We start from the raw sequence: 20,531 nt of genomic DNA, 5'->3' as shown, positions 1-20,531 counted from the left end.
AATTATATATATATATACCCTTTCTGGTTTTGTTTTATTTTCATATATATAAACAATGCATGCATGAAAGGCTTTGATGAACTTTGAACCACCTATAACATTCTCACTGTGAGTGTCACCGTCGATATCCCTTTTCTTTTGGTTGATGCATGATTGTGTTATTTATCCTTTAAATGTATTTATATATGTTTGTTGTATATAAATGTAGCTTTGTTTTTGAAATTTGAATGGTATAACCCAAATTTTGTGAGCAGGCAAAATACTTCAACGACGATCCTTATGAAAACCCGTCTTTATAGCCTTATTTACCAACAACGACGGGTGCTCGAGCCACCGTCGTTGAAACCTCAAAGAACAATGACGGTGTCCTCACCACCGACGTTGACATACTACCAAACAACGTCGGTGGTGAGCCCGCCACCGATGTTGACAGGAAACAAAACAAATACGGGTGTTATGCGTACCCGACGTTGATATGGACAACAACAACGACGAGTCTTGCTAACCCGACGTTGAAATGGACCAAAACAACGACGGGTTGTCTAATATGTGCGTCGTTGAATCCTTTTTTATAACGTCTATTCTTTTATAGCCACTGGCGTTGTATTCTTGCATTACAAAGACGGGTCCTAGGATGACCGATGTTGTTGTTGTCGACATACAACGACATCTGGAACAAAGACGGTGTGGGGCCCGTCGTAGATACCGGTTTTCAACCGATGTAGAAGCTTCTTTTTGTAGTTGTGTTAGTTTAATTTTAAATTCTGAAACTTATAAATTGTTAAAACTTATTTAAGGTAAAAATGAGATTTTTTTAGTTTGTAAGTTTTGGGAAAATGAATTCATTTGTAATATTATTTCAAATGAGTGGAAATTGAAGTAGTAAAATGTATCATGAGAGGTGGTACAATTTAATTACACGCTTAATCATATTCATGAATGGAATCATTCATGATCACTGTAAAAAAAAGGGGGCCTTTATATATAAAGAGAAAAGAAATCACTTAAGTGAGAGTTGATTTTGTAATGGGAAAGGTCATTAAAATTTGTCAAAAAACTTATAACAAGAAAGTTTTTATAAATTTATCCAACAAAATCTAATGGAAAGAGTTTTTCCCAAGTTTGTGAGGAAAACTTTTAATATATTATTTGACATAATGAATATTTGTTGATATATGTTTTTTAAACACAAATAAAAGGTGTCAAATAGTCTTAAATCGATGTCTTTTTTTATTGGCTTATGTATGTTAATACTTTTTCAATTTTTTTTCTGTAAGTTTTATTTTGTTCATTTTTAGTTTGTTTTGTAAGTTTATGTTTTTTTTTTTAATTTAATTTAGTCTCTTTAAGATTCTTTTTTTTTTTATAATCTCCCTAAATTAGAGCTTATGGACCAAAATAAAAAAAAAATACAATTTACAAGATTAAGAATAAGCAAAATATTTGTTAGGAATCAAAATTCAAAAAATGTAAATTTGCAGGGATTAAAATTGAAAAAAAAAAACTTTAAATGACCAAAAATAAACGGATGCTAACTTTCGTGGAAAAAAACATACAGAATTCTTTTCTTTTTCTATATGTGGCGTGGTTTGGGCGTGTCGCATATGTTTGATGCATGTCGTCAGTGAGAGGTTTTTCCCAACAATAATAATAACCACTTAGAGAAAGTAGATGAGGCAATGTTTTAGTAAGTTGGCTCTTTAGGTAAGAAATTTGGTTCATTATATTTCCTTGATTTATTTTACTTTTTCTTTCCATATTAAGCACTTTATTTAACTTTACTCATACTATCTAGATTATCCATTTTCCTGCAGTGGAAGAGTTTGTTCGAAGCCTTCCTAGTTCAAGCAAAATGGTTTGCCTCTGGCCGGGAACTTGCCCACTGCTGAAGAATACTTAAAGAATGGGATAGTAAGCTCTGGAGTGCATATTGCGATGATTCACACTTTCTTTCAATTGGGTCATGGATTAACTGAGGAAAATGTGAAGATCATAGACTGAACCTCTGGCATCATTTCTTCCCGGCAACAATTCTGCGACTTTGGGATGACTTGGGAAATGAAAGGATAAAGAGATTTTATGAGTACTATATATTGTTAACTTCATTGGGTAAAAAAAAAAAGCATGCCAATACCCTCCTCTTTTTAATTACTCAAAGTAAGCATGCCTAATGTGTTAAAGAACTAAATAACTAAATAAGACTTTTTTTTATCCGTGGAATTCGAAAATTGAGAAATTTATAAATTATGTATCATTTTCAACTAAGTTAGACCCTTACAAATAAGGCATTTGTTTAAAGAGATAAAAGATACTGCCACTTGTTATATAAGAAATAATAAAATAAATGAGGATATTTCTTTTGTTCTAATTATATGAAATCTTCATAATTACTAATTTCCTTTAATTTATATTCTTAATTTATTGATTGGGCATATCTATATATTATATTATCTATATAAGTGGATTCAGTTATTAACCATAACAGTATAAACTACAGTCTATGGTGTGAAAATTTTAATTTAGAGGTATGCGTAATGTCATTAATTATATAGCAACTACTTAAACTATTTAATTTTAGAGGTATTTTAGAAATAAAATTTAAATTTGTGACAGCATTGATTAAATAAATAAAAAACTAACATAACTATTTTTATTGCTATTAATTAAATAGTAATTTTTTTCTTATATAAAAGATAATAGGAAATATTATGTTTGATACTAAAATTATTAATTATATAACTGTTATTGTGCATATGTAAAGGATGAGAATCAACCAGGCAATGATGGATCATATATACGTGAATTGTCTCATGAGGAATCACCCAGACTACACGATGAGAATAGCAAGAGAGAGGGTCAGGAATAAGATCTCCGATGCATGGAAGAGCCTCAACCAAGAGTGTCTGTTTGGTGCCCATATTCCATTCTTCATTCACTAAAGCCTCACTAAATGCTGCAAGTATGATACAATTGGCGTATGGTTATGACGACAAGCACTCCCTTCCAGGGCTAGAGGAGCAAGTCAAGTCCGTGCTTAATTTATCATAATGTTCTTTAATGTATAGTATTTGAATCCCCATGTTGGTCTTAAATGGCCACATGCTGCTGATGATTGAAGGAACAATTGTTCACTAATTTCACTTACTAAATTCTATAGAGAATGAATTTATTTGATTATTCCTAATGCAAATGTCTTAAAATTATACTAATTAATTGTTGGTAATCTTTATATATATAAAAAGGGATTGGTGGGTAGTATTGGAAGAAAACTTTATCCTTTTACCTTTTATATATATATATATATATATATATATATATATATATATATATAAACGAAATAGGTAAGGGCACTTTTGTAAATGCCATTTTGTCTTATAAATATGATTAAATTAGTAATAGAATAAAAAAATTTAACCTAATATTTAAGTTTGCATTTTTGTAACGTGTGCATAAATTGTGGTCTTATTTAATTTTGTATTTATTGTTCATGCATCTCAATTATTAGCATTAATAGAGTTGCGTTAATATAATAAATTATATTATTTACAAATATTCAAATTATAGGACAATATATATAATGAGACCAATGAAAGAGAATATCATAATTTTAAAAGTCAACTCGTACTACTACAAATAAAGCCTTTGAAGATAGTTTTGTAGGACTTTCCATGACGGTTAAATGTGAATGGTTTTTCATGATGGCTTTAAAATCATCATAAAATATGTTATGTTTTCATAAATAAAAAATGACCCATACTTTTATGATAGATTTTTTTGAAAATCATCATAGAAAATGAAATTTCTATGACAGTTTCCATAAATTCATCATAGAAAGGTCAACATTAAAGGTAATTTTTCAAAAACCCATCATAGAAAGTCTAACTTCTATGATGATTTTCTAAAAATTAATCATTGATTTGAGTTTTTTATGACAATTTTCTGGGAACAGTCATATAATTTTTTGTTTTTAATGTTTCTTTTGTTATAAAGAGCACTCAACCTGTAATTTAACAAAGAACAAATATATGCAATCTAGTCCAAAACAAATATAGGAAATATATCCAAGGAGTCCAAACAAAATTATAAATAAATAAATAAATATGATATAAATGATGTACAATATTATCAAACATTGTTCAAATACACACATTATTTTTACATTTTAAAAAGTATGTTGTTCATTCCTTGCTAATTGTTATAATCATCTCCAATTCCAATGGTGTTCCATTGTAACACCCCAAGTTTTGAGTACTAGCAAAATACCCTAAGGAAAACTCTTATTAGAACTCTTTTGTAATATGTTTTGTAAATATTTGTTGTGATTATTTTGTATATTATTAATTTTGTTCTAAACATGTACTTGTATTGTGATAGTGTGTATGTTCCTATACATGCGTGTATTTTGTATATATTATTGTTGTTGTTGTCGTCTTTATTATATCATATTATATTTGGTGTTAGAAGAGTATTAGATTAATTTCTTATAGTTATAATGCTTGAAAGATTGTCAAAGTCTAGTGTTAGTTTTATGATGACAAATAGGGGTGGGAATAGGCCAGGCCAGGCCAGACATTAAAAGGCCTGAGCCTAGCCTACGATTAATTTTTTAGGCCTGAGCCTGACCTATAGCCTATCAAAGACTTTTATTTTGGCTCGGCCTGACACTACTAAAAAAAGCATTTTTTACGACGTGTGATTTATGACAGTTATTGTAGACCCGATTTAAAAAGTGGTGCAATGACATTTTTGTAATTATCATAAAAAAATTACATTTTACGTCGTACATTCTAAGACAGTTATTAAAAACCGCCTTAGAATGTTATATGCAATAAAGTTTACGACGGGTTTTAATAAAAAACCGTCGTAGTTAAAAAAAAAAAAAACAAAATGCGTCCTCCCACATACTCATTTCACCAACCCTAGTTCCTGAACCTTCTCATTTCGAAAACATCAAGGTCTCCACCTCCTTCTCATTCGTCACCACACTCACCTCCCCTTTCCCTCCCTCCAACGCACAGTTTCAAGAACCCAACGGCGCAACCCTATTCGGTTCACTCCTCCAATTCCTTCACGAGACCGTGTCGATTATTGTGACCGAAACTGGCTGGCCGAGCTCCAGCGCTGCCGCTAACGAGTTCGATACGAATTTAGGGTATGCCGAGATATACCTCAAGGGTTTATTAATTTGCATGCACGGCGGGTGTGGTGGTAAACCCTAGGTATTGTTATCTGTGGCTGCCCATGCTATTGGGTTGGTTTTGATGCCGCCTGAACCATTGCCTTGAGATCGAAAGGACTTCTTCAAGGAGAGGAAGCACGAGAGGTTCGAGTTGCTTGGGTCTATCGCCAGATGGAGGGATTCCTCACACCACCGCGACTTCAACCGCTGGGGATCCGCCGAGTTTCGCCGACCGCTAGGTGAGTTTTCATTCCAACTCTCTGTTTCGGTTGCGTTTTGTTTTGCACAACATGCCGGAAAACTTGCGCATCTGTTTTCTTATTTAGTTTTTATTTTTTTATTTTCATTATCGGAAAGAGTTTTTCAGTGGTTTAAGATTTGGTGGGTTGTTCTTTGTGTATTTGATGTGTTTTGGAGGGTCGACCTTGGGTTATTTTTGAAGATCCGTGGCTTCTGTTGTTGTTATTGGAATATTTTTACTTTTTGCCTTGAGGAGGGTTTTTTTCTTTTTGCAAGATTTTTGTGTGTCTTATTTTTTGGTCTATGTTTTTTCTGGATGCGAGAATATATCCTTTGCTTGTGTTGATTTTTTTTTATATTTTCCTTTTTGGTTTGAATATTTTCTGAAGGCCATGGTCATGGGTATGCGATTTATCGGTTCAGCAACGACAAGATGCTGGAAGATGATAGTCGGCCGTCATTCTCGCGGGGTGATGGAAAGTATGGCAGGAGCAGTAGAGAAAATAGAGGAGGGCCCTTTGGTCAGAGAGATTGGTGAGGGCATTCATGGGAACCCATCAAAACCTTATTCACTTCTTCCCAATTCAGAGATGCCAAATGGTCCTTCCCTTCTGCCCCTGTCACTTGCAACTGTATGTTTTTACACTCAATTTCTCTGTACTTTCAACTTAATTACCTTGAATTTGCCTGTTCACTTTCATTCTACATCCCGGTTCATAGATCGGCTATGCTGTGTACAAAATTGACCTTCTGATTTCCTCAATTGGTCTAATTTAATTTTCTAGTTCCATACCACTTGAAATTTTATGATCAGCACTCAAATCTCAACCACCAAATATTGTAATTGAGGTGTTTGGGAGATCATAGCATACGTAAGTTCAAGGAAATTATTTATTAGAATTTCTGTTCTGATTGATGGTCCTTGCTCATATAACTGTATGCTAAATCTGTTTCCTGCCATCTCTTCTCCTATTCATCCTTTGCTTACCCTGGATTTTCTACTTGGTATCTTTTATTGTACATCCATTCAAATTTTAACATCATCTAAGATGGCATTTGTTGACATCATGATAGCCTTGCAGTCCTGTTTTCTTTTAGATACAATGCTATGAAAAATGTTGTATGCTTATTCATTTTAAAAGATAATTAATCTACTGATTTGCTCTTTTTGTAGATGGTTCTGTAATGCCTTCATAGTTTGACATTCTTGAGATTCCCGTGGCAGCTGTAAGCTTAGCTTTCTCTTCTCTCTTGGATTATTTCTTGGATAGGCACTCTTTTTTTTCTTAATGGCTTTCATTCACATGGGGGCTGGGAAATCTATTTAACGAAGGAACACTATAGAGAATGAATGTTCCCTGAGTAAATAAATGCAGTTCTTTGTCTTCATCAGCCTGTTATTCCTAGTTTTGCCAATATGCACAAATCGTTTTCTTGCAAACAATTTATTCATTAATGCATCTTGAGGTATTTAAACGCAAGGGAGTGTGCAATGCATATGATTAAAGATATCTAACTGGTGTAGCTTCATGGTAGAAATTTATCCTGGGGATGCTCACAAACTTTGGTAGCATGGCATTAGATCGAATTCACAATACTCTCAAGGTAAGAATGATTTCTTAGAATTGCCTTCACTATTGCTATAAATGCTCTTTAATTCATTTTGGGCTTTGATGACCGTGTCAGGTTTTTCTTTCTTTTTTTTAGAGGCAAGCAGTTAGGTAATATATATGACTTTCAATGAAAAGGAAAATGGACTAGACTAGAGGCATCATTTTCTTAAAATAATAAAATTGGGACACTTGGCACGCACTCATGGATAGTGATTGAATAATAGAACTCTAGAACTAGAAGCATGATTCATGATTAGTTGAACAATATGACAAACAACTAGAAGAAATATTAGAGATGTGTTAGTTTCTTTCAAGGCGTGAGGCATGCATTGCATTTGCTGCTCTCTTGGATTATAAAATATTATTAGTATATTCTCTAGGTTCTTCTGTTTGAGTGTGATGCATATTTATAATTAATTTTTTTTTTAAAATGAAAAACTGACTCCAATTAATATGAATACTTTGGGGTATTGACTTTGATGACTTGTTACATGATGCATACCACATGTCTACACTTTGTGGCAGGTTCTATACTTGCTCATTGTCAATGTATTATGAAGACAAAGGCTTTTAAGAGATCCCGAAGTCATGACTTCCTACAGGTACCCAATGAATATGCATATACTTCCCTATCCTTCTATGTTCATGAAAAACAACCTTCTACTGTTCAAATAGAAGTTCTGGTATGGGCTGCTTTATTTATAACTTTTTTTCTGCATATTACTTGGAGTTGGGCTGTTGAAATCACTGGATTTCATTTCAATTTTCTCTATGCTAATGGCTCATATATATATAATTTCCTCTAACACTTGCTCATTATTAATTAATTGTTCACAAATTATAAATAAACCTTGTACCGGCGGTAAAAAATAAATAAACTATAGTAATTGCATTGATTACTAAAAAAGTTTCAATCTTACAGTACGTCCTGCTAAAGTTTTAAAGAATTGATTGGAAACAAGTACGGGAAGGGGATATGGGATTAGCAAAGTTTGATTCCATTATTTAACTTTATAAATTCAAAATTAGAACTTCTTTTAGTAATGAGTATTTTAGTTTGTGCATTGCACAAAATAAATAATTATTTTATATAACTAAAATTTATAATAAATAAATACATTTAAACATATAATAAATAAATATATTTAAATACATTTAAAATTTACACAAAATAAAATTTATTACAAATAAATATTTTTAACATAAATTGGACTGTATTTTAGATTTATAAGAAACATATTATAATATCAGGTTACTTTTAACTAGCGGTATTTTTGAAAAAATATATATTAAAAATTAACTTTAAAATAAAGATAAAAGAATGATAGATGGATACATATAGAAAGTTAAGAAAATTTTCTGAAATTTCTCTAAAAAAAATATTTCAAATGTTATTGTTAAATTAAATAGTAGCTCCTAAAACACTCTAATTTAATATAATATTATTTTAATTATATATGGGAGGTTTTTTTTTTTCAATTTGTGCTTGTTCGTTTCATTGTACTAAAAAAAATCATTTTTTTATATCCAACTAAAAAAATCTTTCACAATAAATAAATATTAATTAAGATATAAAAGATTATTGTGCCTTGCCTGTGTGATATTAATTAAGATATTAGTTAACGTACTGATGAATTGTAGTACTAGCTGAATTCAGAAATAACGTTTGTCATTTCATTATATGTAGTATATAAAATTTTCTGTCTTCAATGCTATTAATACATTGCTAATGTTATCTCTAAACCTGAGGAATCATATGATGGCAAATCACACTATTGTTTTTTTTAATCCCAAAAGGGTCTAATATGAGCTTGGATAATCTAATGTTTCTTTTGTTCTGCATAATCTCCTATCTAATAACTTTATTCCATAGCAATGATAATTCTTAACTAGTTTGTAATTGGTTGAGGCCAGAATATAACTTCACTGTGACTTGAGTCTTAAACTTGGAATTATGTTTTAATACAATGGCAACTTTTAATGGTTGTCCCCCTATCATTGAAAAAAAAAAAAAACTTATGTCCATTGACTAGAATTATTGCATCTTTTTCCTGTTGTATCCTTAATTATTACATAAGCATACTTGAGTGCAATAAACTTAAATCTATTCATTGGTCGGCAGAGGCGTTAAGCTTTATTTATCACTCTCTCTCTGTGGTTGAGTAAACGATACTATTTCACTTTAACTAGGATGCCTGATATCAAGTTATAATGTTATATGTTGTCATAACATGCTCTCAACAGTGATGTAAGACCTGTAAGCATCATCATTCATATTCATTTCTTTCAATGTTGGTTTCAGGTGCTTCCTTTGGTTGGACTTTGGTTGGATTTGCAGTGGCCATGCTTGTGTTTTACTCTTTAGTCCCTGTTCTACTTAAGGTGTGAATAGTAATGTAAATTCTTGCAAAATTTGAGAATCTAATTAATTATGTAAATTTTTGTATTATGTAATATAATGATTTTTCAATTGAAAATAATGAGTATACTTTAATTTTCTTCAAAATCAATGTTTAGTATTGTATTAGTTAAAGAAATTACAAAAAATAAAATAGCAGCCACAAATATTACAAAAAATAAAATTGTTGCAAAAAAAAATACTGAACTTTCTAAGACGGTTATTAGAAAAACCGTCTTAGAAAGCTAGACATACTAAGACGGTTCTTGAAATAATCATCCTAATATGTCTCATGTGACTTGAGAATCTAAGACGGTTATTCCAAAAATCGTCTTAGTATGTCTAACTTTCTAAGACGATTTTTCTAATAACCGTCTTAGAAAGTCCTGTATACTAAGTCGAATATTGCAAGAAAACCGTCTTTGATAAATGACACATTATAAGATGGTTATTTGAATAACCGTCTTAGAAACCCATATATATGATGATGGTTCCAAAACCGTCGTAAAAAGTAGCATGTCATTTTATGACACTGTATTCTATGACGGTTAAAAACCGTCGTTAAATGTCCCATAGAACCGACTTAAAAAACCCCTTTTGTAGTATGACTTTTTAAAAAGTCTAGCTTGACCTGATAGTCTATTCAAAATCCTATTTAAAAATCTTTTTCACATTAAATCTTTAATATTCTTAGTTGTTTTTACCAAAAACAAAAAAATAACGCACCTTCTATAATAAGCTAAACAAGGCCTTAATATATAATTTGCCTTAATTTTTATCTAACGTTAATTTAGTTGATAGTTCTAAAAATATATTAATAATATAAACAGAAATCACCAAATGATATAAAATAATCTAAAACAAAAGAAAACCTCATACTTGAGGTAGTATCATCCAAGTCTATCAAACCAACATATTAATTATTACAACAAAAAAATAAAACCTACATCTCCATTTTATTTGAACAGAACTGGTACATAAAATATCTACCAATAAAATTAATAGTAACGTCATTTCATTATTAGTTCCTCCATATTCACCATAAGATAGAATATGATTTTTGTATAGGAACGTAATAGGATATGATTTTTGTATAGGAACGTAATAAAATATGATAGAATATGATTTTTGTATAGGAACTAATAAGATATGATAGAATATGATTTTTGTATAGGAACGTAATAGGATATGATAGGATATGATTTTTATTTGCTCTAGAATACAGGAACGTAATAAAAGAAAAAAGGAAACCTAATAGGAATAGAAAAAAGGAACTGTTAACAGAAATAGGAAAACTAATAAAAATAATGAGAAATATAAAGGAACACATGACTCACACCTTGTAATTAAAATTTTACTTAATTATAGGAATGAAATCTGCTAATTTTTTTAAAAAATAATATTAATTGTACCCAAAAAATAATATAAATATATATATATATATATATATATATATAGGCTGGCCTATCGGACTTATAAGACTTTTTAATAAGCCTAAGCCTGACCTATTTAATTTAATAGACTTTTAAAAAAGTCTGAGCCTAGCCTTTTAATTAAATAGGCCAGGCCAGACCACGCTTTATGTAGGCCAGGTCGTAGGCCCCTGTAGGCCGGTCTAGCCTATTCTCACCCCTAATGACAAACCTAGATAGAACACATCATATCTTGAGTTATAGTTGTCCATTTGAGGTGTTTTTTTGCATCGTTGAAAAACATGCTGAAAAAGCTACAATTCATTCATACACCTTGAAAACCAAAATCGACTTCTATCATAGAGAAAATCAACTCCAAAGTAGGTGACTTGATCATGAAAAACGCTCTTAGTCTCACATTGGATACAATAACCTCACAAATCCCTTTCTTTCCCTATATATAAAGGAGACCACAAGCCTTATATGCACCAAAGAATTAAGTGGGCTTAGTGTTAGGTGCAGAGCCCCTCGGACAATATTTTTATATTTCCCTTTGAGATTTCAAACTCAGGGAATTTAGGCGGCTTGAGATTGTGTTTTAAATCACAACCAAGTTTTTGCCACATTAAGAGTTGTCATAAAGATTGTGGTGGACGAAACCATTGGGTCAATACGTTCTTGGGAATGGTCACGGGATCTTCTTCTTTTTTCTTGTTGAGAAATTTCTTCATTGGAGGTTAAGGGGAGTGGGTTCTCTTTTTTTTCTTTTGTTGTTTGAGTGGTAATAAGTCACAAGTAGATTGTATGATCTTAGGTTTTTTATTATAGCAAGTTTATTTTCTTGGATGAGTTGTGAATACGCTAAAACACATTGTTTTGTTATGATTTGGGTGAATTTAATTGTTGTATGTTTTGACATTTTGTCATTTTGATGTTCTTGAAATTGAATTTGATAATTGATGTTGGACGCACATGTTGATTTTCGAATAGAAAATGTTAACTTAGAACACCAAAACATGTACTTAAATGATAGGATTATACTTTTTCGTCTTCATAAGAGTTGCGTCCCTAGATGTTATCTAATTAAGGGATTTGATTTCACTCAAAAAGGATTTATATAACTCTAGATATTTCAATTTTAGTGAGTAAAGGTTAAGTTGTCAGAATTATGCGATGAGTTAGTATATTTCCTAATTTTAGGTGTCTAAACTATTGAAAGGGATTTTGAGGTCAACATAGAAGTTGGATATAACTGTCTTATCTTTCTAATGAGATAAAAACCATCTTAATAGATTAGTACAACTCTATACATGATTAATATACTCTATGAATGTCATAGTAATGTAGAAGGAAAAATGAGTGTGTAATATTGATATCACAATGAGTGGTAGTATGATGCATGATGTTATACTTATGATTTGATGAATGAAGCGATGTGATAATATTGTTGTGTAAATTAGTGAATGTTCTCGTGCTTGATATTGTGACTAAATGCATGATGTCCATGAGTATATGTGAAAGTAATTGCTATGGTATGCATATGTGTTGTGAAAAATGTTAGGAGAACCTATCCCCACAGGATAGGAATCTCCAAGGGAATTCGAAAATAAAACATGTTCATATAGTCTATGAACCATGCATCATGTTGTGCATATGTGTTTTAAAGTGAATGACATTTATGAACCTAACCGGGGAGGTCATGACTAAGTTGATGTATAACTCTGACCTCGGGAGTGGAACGGTTTGAAATTCACTTTAAGCTTATTATGAACACATGTGTTGTGTAACACCCAGTTTTTCGTAAAATAAATTAAAAAAGAATTTATTTAAAAATAAATAGAGTTTTAGGAAAATAATTAGGTTTTTGTAATTAAATAAATAAGAAGAGATAATTTTATTGATTAAAATAATGATTTTATGGTAAATAAAATAAATATATGTTCTTAGAAAATAAAAAGAATATAAAATAAAGAAAATTAGAGTAAATAATATGCTAAGAGTACCCTAGCTATAAATAGAGACATATTAGGTCAGTTTTTAAATTACCATTACGTCTCTAGGCTCTCTTTTTCTCTAAAATTCATTTTCGCTTCTCCCTCTTCCGAAACTCTCTCTTTTTCCCACATACCTAAACCCATGATAGTAAAACTATGATCCCTGACTCGTTAACCGTTGGATCGTTGCGAAATTTGAACACCAGGTTTGGAACTCATTCTAAACATCCCTAGTATTGGGATTTGTGAGAAAAATATTTATGCTTAGAGAGATGTCCCTCACACGGAGATAATGAAATGAATGCTCAAATCCCTTCTCCTTCTGTCTAACGCTTGGAAACCCTAGCAGAGAAACCAGAGGAAAAGCTTGAGGAATCTTAGGGAACTGCTAGAGATGCTACTATTAGTGTCGGACTATACACTTGAGCCCTCTTAGAGGTAAGGGATGAGTTTATCGCAATTGGGATTAGAATGAACATGTGTAGAGATGCTTAGAGGATTAAATTGGGGTTTATTTTGGGATTCTTACTGAATTATAATTCTGCCTTTTACTATTATAATTATGATATTGTTGTGTTTGATGGACCAATTCATGTCCTGATGCGAATTGGTTGATAAAATTGAGTGCTCTTGGTGTTTTCGTGTTTTTAACCTATGATTTTGATTCCTTAATTTTGATATGATTATGTGAAATTATTTGATGGGTTTTACTCCTCATGTTTTGAGAAGTATTTTTGTATAAATTTTTTGAATTTTGGATAAGATTTACTTGATTAGCATGATAAATTATTATATTGAGATCATGAAATTGTGATTGAAATTGTGAGTAAGTGACAAATTGAATATGTGATGAACTATGTGATAAATTGTGAGATCACACATGTGTATTGAGATGTTGTGTGCATTGAGTTGTGAGCTATGAACCGTACAATCACACGACTGTAAGACCCTTTAAGGACGACGAGTTAATGCACGATGAGTATTATGATGGGATCCACTGTAGGAATCAGATGATTTTAATCATCTTGATGCGCGAGAGGTTAAAATTATTTTGAAAACAATTAAGGAGTATTGTGTTGTGTACAATTCATAGATAGTGTCTGCATGCTCAAATGTTTTATGGGTTGGACTTGACAGACTCTTCGGAGTGTAGGCCTTGGGGGTAAATACACTCGATTTAAATGTTCCTTGAAGCCTATGCTGATCTCATATGATTGGAGCGTTATCACAAAATAGAGTGACCCTGACTAGTCTCCTTATGATTTTACCTAGAGAGAGTGACTTGACTTACAAGTGTGTGGTCTGCCTTGTCATGTACTCCTAAACGCCCGACAAGGTTTTTCACTGGCATGGTACCACATTGCATATAAGATTGAGTCTTAGTATATTTGTTGCATAATGTTTGTATACTGATCAATATAGATTGGTTGAGTGATATTGTGTTTTGATCCTTGAGTAGGTGAAAGATGTGAAAATGTGTGAGACGTGTAGCATTGAGATGTGATATTATGCGATAAATGGTGGAATGACATGAGTTGTGTTAAATATATATATATATATATATATATATATATATATATATATATATATGTTGTTTCGTTTTTCTCTATTAGTTAGGAATGTGATAACTCACTCCTTGTGTATACAGTTTATGTTTGGATCCTGTGATGATCTCAAACTTTGTGTTTGTGAAAGCAGATGGTTAGGTAGATGGCTATGGAGAACCTCATGCTAGAGGATGTTGGAACACAATGCTCTAATAGGATGTGACATTGGGACATGGGTTTCTGAATAATTTGCATAATATTCTGAACATGTTACTTTATGTTATTTCACTGCTTAATTTGTTTTCTTTTGTAAAAAAATTGGATGACCTTGTTTTTGGCCAGAGATGTTTTCACACCCTTAATTGATAAGTTTTTTATTTGGTGATTAACACGAATGTGAACCTTTTACCCACATGAGCTTCTTTATGTTTATTCAATAAAATCACTTTAATTAATTCTGTAATTTGTATGATAGTATCTAAATGTGCATGTCGGGATAGAAGGTGTCGCATGTTGGAGTATCCTTGCAAGGTCAAAACATCCTAACACGTCGCCATCCATATCATCTTGATAAGAGTGATAGTGTCAGATGCCCATTGTGTGACAATTCGTCGACTACATGGACTCCCGGAATACATTCACAGTGTTTTCCAAAATGGTACCACATGCACATACAAGTCTATGGGTCTAATCTCCATCACATTTCGTGTGTGAATTTGTGTATGTAATGTTTGATTTGCATGTGGCATGCTTGTGTTCTGGAACACAATTGTTTATAAATATATCTTATATCTTTATGTCTTCCTTAATGTTTTAAATTTATTTTGAGATGTATCTTATTCCCTATCTGTTTGTCTTGTTTGTGTTTGGGCTAAATGCCAGCGTTGCAGGTGAGTGTTTGTAAGGTTATGATGATGATGTTACAAGAGATGTTTAGGTCTCCACTTTATATATTACTATTGATTTTAGGGTTATGGATGCTCTGAAACAATGTAACATTGGAACACATATTTTATTCATTTATCTAAGGATTTAATTAATAAATATTTTTTTACCATATTTTATTTAATATGGTTCGCATGGACTTTGGAGCACCAACATCTTTTTAACATGGAGTTCTTAAGTGATGGGTTACCGAAAAGTAGATGCATCTTTTGTATATGTAGTACCACTTAATTCTTTCAAGTCATTCTCATCCTCAACTACATAGTCTCATACCTATACAACCTCTCGATCCTTCTCATTCTGGTGTGATTAGATTGGGGTGTTACATCCATCACTAAACCACTACAACATATGATATGAATCATTAGTCTACACATTCTAAATTAAAGGTTCTACTTTCTTTACAAGTAAATGTAAGTTTATGGAAAAGGAAAATAACACCACCACCACTTCAACAACTTCCAAATTCACCACTTCAAGGATGTCTTGGTGGAACACTACATTAGCCATCTAGAATTTCAACTTTTCCCATTCATAACACCTGGGGAATGGCTTTTCATTCACAAGATCGTAGTACCTACCATTGATATAAAATGAATCATATTTATTGTATAATAAATTAAAATTACTTTATATATTTTGACATTTTAGAAGTTCACTATTTAATTCTATAAATTTATAAAAATTAGATATAAATTAATTTTATATTCATATCACATTTGAAAACTTTTAATAAATTATAAGCTAATTCAAACTAGACTTGTGCATATTACAATTGGGGCACTCTTAGATTATAAAATAATAGTTTTTTTTTTTCAAAATAAAATGTTAATAGATGAATTTTCAGTTTAACATTTTTTAAGTGTTTAAATAGTAAACAAGGATCTTAGTGTTAAGGAAATGAGCAAATATCTTTTTTATGCAATTTGATTTTGATAATATTGAAAAAAAACAATTACAATCAACCAATATTGATAATGTGTTTTTTTTCCACCAATCAAGACTTTCACAAAAAACAAAGACTATGTACTTTTTTTTTAAAGTTCAGAACCTTTGTGTCTTGCATAAGATCCCCTATATAATCTTCTACCACAATTTTGAATAAAATCCTTCCAAAACATTTTACATATATTTTTAGCCACAACAATCTATTCTACTGATTCAATATGGTAATATCATTTCTTTCTAAATTTTATATGATCTAAAACCATTGTTTGTTATTAAGCATTGCTTATCACATATTAATAGGCTCCAAGTTTCACACATATATTTAGTCAAAGAGTGTATTTAATATTTTGGGGCTATTTGTATTTATAAATACTCTTATCATCGGCAAAGAGGTGAATGTAAGCCAACAGAATACAAAGGAATTAAGAATATTAAAATAAAGTAAGGTATTCCCTTCTTTACCATTCAAAAGAAATCAATTACTCAGCATGATGATGTTCATTGGAAGTATCATGCTAAATTTGACATATTTACTTACAAGCTGTTAGAAGCATATCATCATGTGCTATAAATGCTCTTGGCATTACTAAACCCAAACCAAAGCTAGGGAAAATGTAAGCATTGGTTTCCTCAATTAACAAGGAAAGAATCATATATGATATTATGTTGTTTACAAAATGAAAAGAGAGAAATAATACTAAATTTGAAGAAGATTTTAAAACTTGGCTAGAAGTATAAACTTTGCCATTGTATTCAATAGGACCAAATGGACTCCCACTAGCAAAAATTGTGCGACCCTTTTTGGAGAAGCAAGCAAAAAAATTAATATTACTGCAAAAATGTAGGAGTGTTAAGCATAATTTGCATCAGAGAATACTTAAACAATTTTAGAGAAAGATGTGATCATAAGTTTTTTTCCTCACTCCATTGGTAAGCTTCTTCAACTATACACTTAGAGTGTGAGAAGGGACTAGAGAGAGCCAAAAATGAGAGGTTTATGCAAGTCGGGCATGACAATATTTAAAATCATACATCTAAATACTCACACAAATACTCATCCACAACAAGAGGGACACAAGGTTTTACATCATTGTTTGAATCCATAGCCTCAATTACTTCCTTTGTAAATGTTATTCCCATTCTTGATGATCTAATCATAATTGTTGGCTTGATCACTTGAAAGTGTGCAATAATCAAGCATATTAAGGACATATCTAAGATAACCTATTATAGACTATAAATAGACATACTAAACACCTTGACTGCCTCTTGCAGACTATTAACAGGCTCATGTTTGTGAGCAGAAGGCTTCTTGAAGTGTTGAAGTGAATTCTTCTGGAACCTAACAATTAAACCTGCTTTAGAGTAAATAAATGCATTAGAAAATTGAATCAAATTGATGCAACAAAAAAAATGAATATGAAAAGAATAGATTCCTTTGGGAACATATCATGGGAGTTGAACCGTTGCATGAACATAATAAAAGGCATAAAGATTTGCAAAACAAGATAAACCAAGATTTCATAAATAAAATAAAAAATCCAAAAAGGTGGGTATAATAAGTAAACAAGCTTTGAGACACAACCTAATACAGAGTCATTCAAGTTTTTCATTAAACATGTAGTGTGTAGTTGTATGAAAACCAAACAATGCACCAGAAAGTCTTAGCCTCAATCATAAGTTACCAGTTATAGTAGTGCTCTCTCTTCTTGCATCCACATCGGCTCTAATCTTCATCAAGACCGCCTCTCTCGGTATCACTTTCCTACTGCACATGTGCCCACACACTTTCAGCGCAATCTAATCAATCCCAGTTAATTCACCAATCTAGTTCTAGCCACTGACAATGATGTAGAAGAATAAATAGAGGTGGCTTATTTTCTATTGTTGGTCGTTGAGGACCTAGGTGGAGGGGGAGACGGTTCGTGCGAAATGGTGCATTTTGGCAGTGGTGGTGAGAGGGAAGAATAAGAAAAAAAAGAAGGAGAGGAAGATTGTAGGGAAAAAGAGATATCCAAACAGAGGATTCTTAGTAAAAAGAAGCTTCGACAGCAACACTAGACAGCTTCGGTGTCTGTGTTGGGCAGCTCCAACAGAGATGCATTTTTGGGTGCGACAGAGACGAAGTGAGATGGAGTGAAACTCTAAAAGGGCATGAGACTCAAAAGCCAAAACTCCTCACTTTCAAACTGATTTCAACGATGGTTCCCCTAAAACCATCATCGATTTGCAATTTCAATGATGTTTTTTTTTTATAACCACCATTGAAATGTTATTACTATTTACAAAAATGTCACCACAATTTTTACGACGACAATTTTGGTTGAACCATCATTGAATCAATGTCGTTAAAACTTATTTTTGTAGTAACGTGATATATATAAAATAGTAAGTTTTAGTTGAACAATGATTGGAGAATTTATTGAACTTTACGTTTCCAATCAATTGATATTCTTTTTCATAATTTTAGGGTTAAAAAATTGACGCTAATACATAATTGAAGGATCCCAAAAACAATTTAATATAACTTCAAATAACGAAGACATTTGATATGAATGTTCTTTGATTACATTTCTTTTTTGAATTCTACAACATAAACGGAAAACATCAACTTGGTGTACATTATGTTGGACAAAACAATTTTGTGATGAAGCTTTATAACCAACAAAGCATTGAAATTCAATAATCAATGAACTTGGGATAGGGTATTGTTAGAATATCATGTTCGAAAATCCCAAACATTGGTGAGTTATTTTGTTGTTTTTATTTTATCACGAAATTCTAAATTTAGTTATTAAAGTTTTTTTTTTTTTTTTTTTCGCAACACATACCAATATTAATTGTGGATAAATTTATCAAAAAAGAAGAAGAAAAAATTACTTTAAATCATGTATAAGGAAAAATTTATGCGTGTCAGCTTGGTGTTAAAAAAAATGAGTTCATGACTGGTATCTAAAAGAAAAGTGGTATTCATTCATCAGAGATAATAAATTAAAGACTAAAGATGTTTTGACATTTTGGTTTAAAGATAATCCTAAAATATTGTTTTTCAGGATTCATTAATAGAATAGTAATAATAAATTTTTCGAGTTATTCTTAATTTTTAGTACTATATTTGTTTTTGTTTTAATTTTCTATTTTAAGTTTTGTGTAATTTACAGTACGATTTAAATATTTTATTTATTTTTGCCTATTTAAAATAATCTTAATTTTAAAATATTCAACTTACACATTATTAACGAATTCATTTACAATTAGAGGGTCTAACAGTGACCAATTATGTAAAAAATCATTTCCATAATAAATTATTGACAAATTTAATCAGAATTAATTGGAAAAAATATTCCAAAAAATATAATTATTTCAAATAATTACATTTAACACATTTATTTAACCCCTTAAAAAATGATTCTTAGAATATAACCAATTCAATTGGGATAAATCAAATTAAAATAAATCATTAAAATATCAGTAATCAGAAATTTAATGTAGGACATAGCAAGAACTTTTTAACTTTTATACTGCTATGCTATAATTATAGACAGCGTTGAAGTTTATTAAGATAATATATATAAATTTTATTTCTGAAAATTATATTAAAAAATCATGACCTTGAAGTTAGGTGTAATTCGTGCATATTATGTGTAACCATTAGATTTAAATAAATTATAAATAAAATATGTTTAATTTAAAATAAACTTAAACAAAAATAAGCAAAATAATTTATGGTTAAGTTAATTTAAAAAAAATGTGAGAAATTGTCTAGAAATTAATTATGCATCGGTTAAGTTTAATTTATAAAAATGTAATATAATTATTTTTTATTTATTTAATTAGTAATCAATATACAATATTTGTGTTATTTATTTAATACTAGTGATTAATAATGCATAAGTTAATTAATGTGAGAAATTTTCTACTAATTAATTATGGTAAGTTAAGTTTAATTTATAAAAAATAATATAATTTATTTTATTTAACTAATAAGTAATCAATATACAATATTTGTGTTATTTATTTAATATTAGTAATTAATAATTTCATAATTTTAATTAATAGAACCATAACTGATATTTAATAATTTTAATATAACATACGTTTTTATAGTTTACAATTCCGTTATAGCATTTATTTAGAATTTAATTGTTAAGATTTAATTATTCAAATTATTAAATTTTAATTATTTGACAAACGTTACATATTCAATAATTGAGTAATACTTACTCATATAGAATTACTAACCATAAAGGACATG

General features: G+C 30.6%; 1 protein-coding gene and 1 long non-coding RNA gene across 4 annotated transcripts; one reads left to right on the top strand and one right to left on the bottom strand.

The window, feature by feature from the left end:
* The first annotated feature begins 4,598 nt into the window (after nucleotides 1-4,598).
* On the top strand, nucleotides 4,599-14,383 carry LOC106795391 (uncharacterized). 3 transcript variants are annotated; one of them, XR_005887491.1, is made up of 6 exons: nucleotides 4,599-6,051; nucleotides 6,594-6,646; nucleotides 6,956-7,024; nucleotides 7,558-7,634; nucleotides 9,335-9,414; nucleotides 14,296-14,383. It is a non-coding gene; the product is annotated as an uncharacterized lncRNA (long non-coding RNA). The 3 variants fall into 3 exon arrangements; XR_005887490.1 differs by lacking the exon at nucleotides 4,599-6,051 and adding an exon at nucleotides 6,388-6,424; XR_001383825.2 differs by lacking the exons at nucleotides 4,599-6,051; nucleotides 6,594-6,646; nucleotides 6,956-7,024 and having other exon boundaries at nucleotides 7,114-7,634.
* A 2,423-nt stretch (nucleotides 14,384-16,806) lies between these two features.
* On the bottom strand, nucleotides 16,807-18,052 carry LOC100803478 (NADP-dependent malic enzyme, chloroplastic-like). The gene is made up of 6 exons (XM_006593077.2): nucleotides 17,962-18,052; nucleotides 17,527-17,631; nucleotides 17,350-17,451; nucleotides 17,197-17,262; nucleotides 16,999-17,075; nucleotides 16,807-16,905 (listed from the first exon to the last, which is right to left on the bottom strand). The coding sequence occupies exons 1-6, from the start codon at nucleotides 18,050-18,052 to the stop codon at nucleotides 16,807-16,809; spliced, it is 540 nt and encodes a 179-aa protein (XP_006593140.2).
* Between the last annotated feature and the right edge of the window lie 2,479 nt (nucleotides 18,053-20,531).

This window comes from Glycine max, chromosome 12 (genome assembly GCF_000004515.6).
Source record: "Glycine max cultivar Williams 82 chromosome 12, Glycine_max_v4.0, whole genome shotgun sequence".
NCBI classification, from domain to species: Eukaryota; Viridiplantae; Streptophyta; class Magnoliopsida; order Fabales; family Fabaceae; genus Glycine; species Glycine max.
Note: the sequence above shows the minus strand (reverse complement) of the source record. Positions and strands in the feature narration are given on the sequence as shown.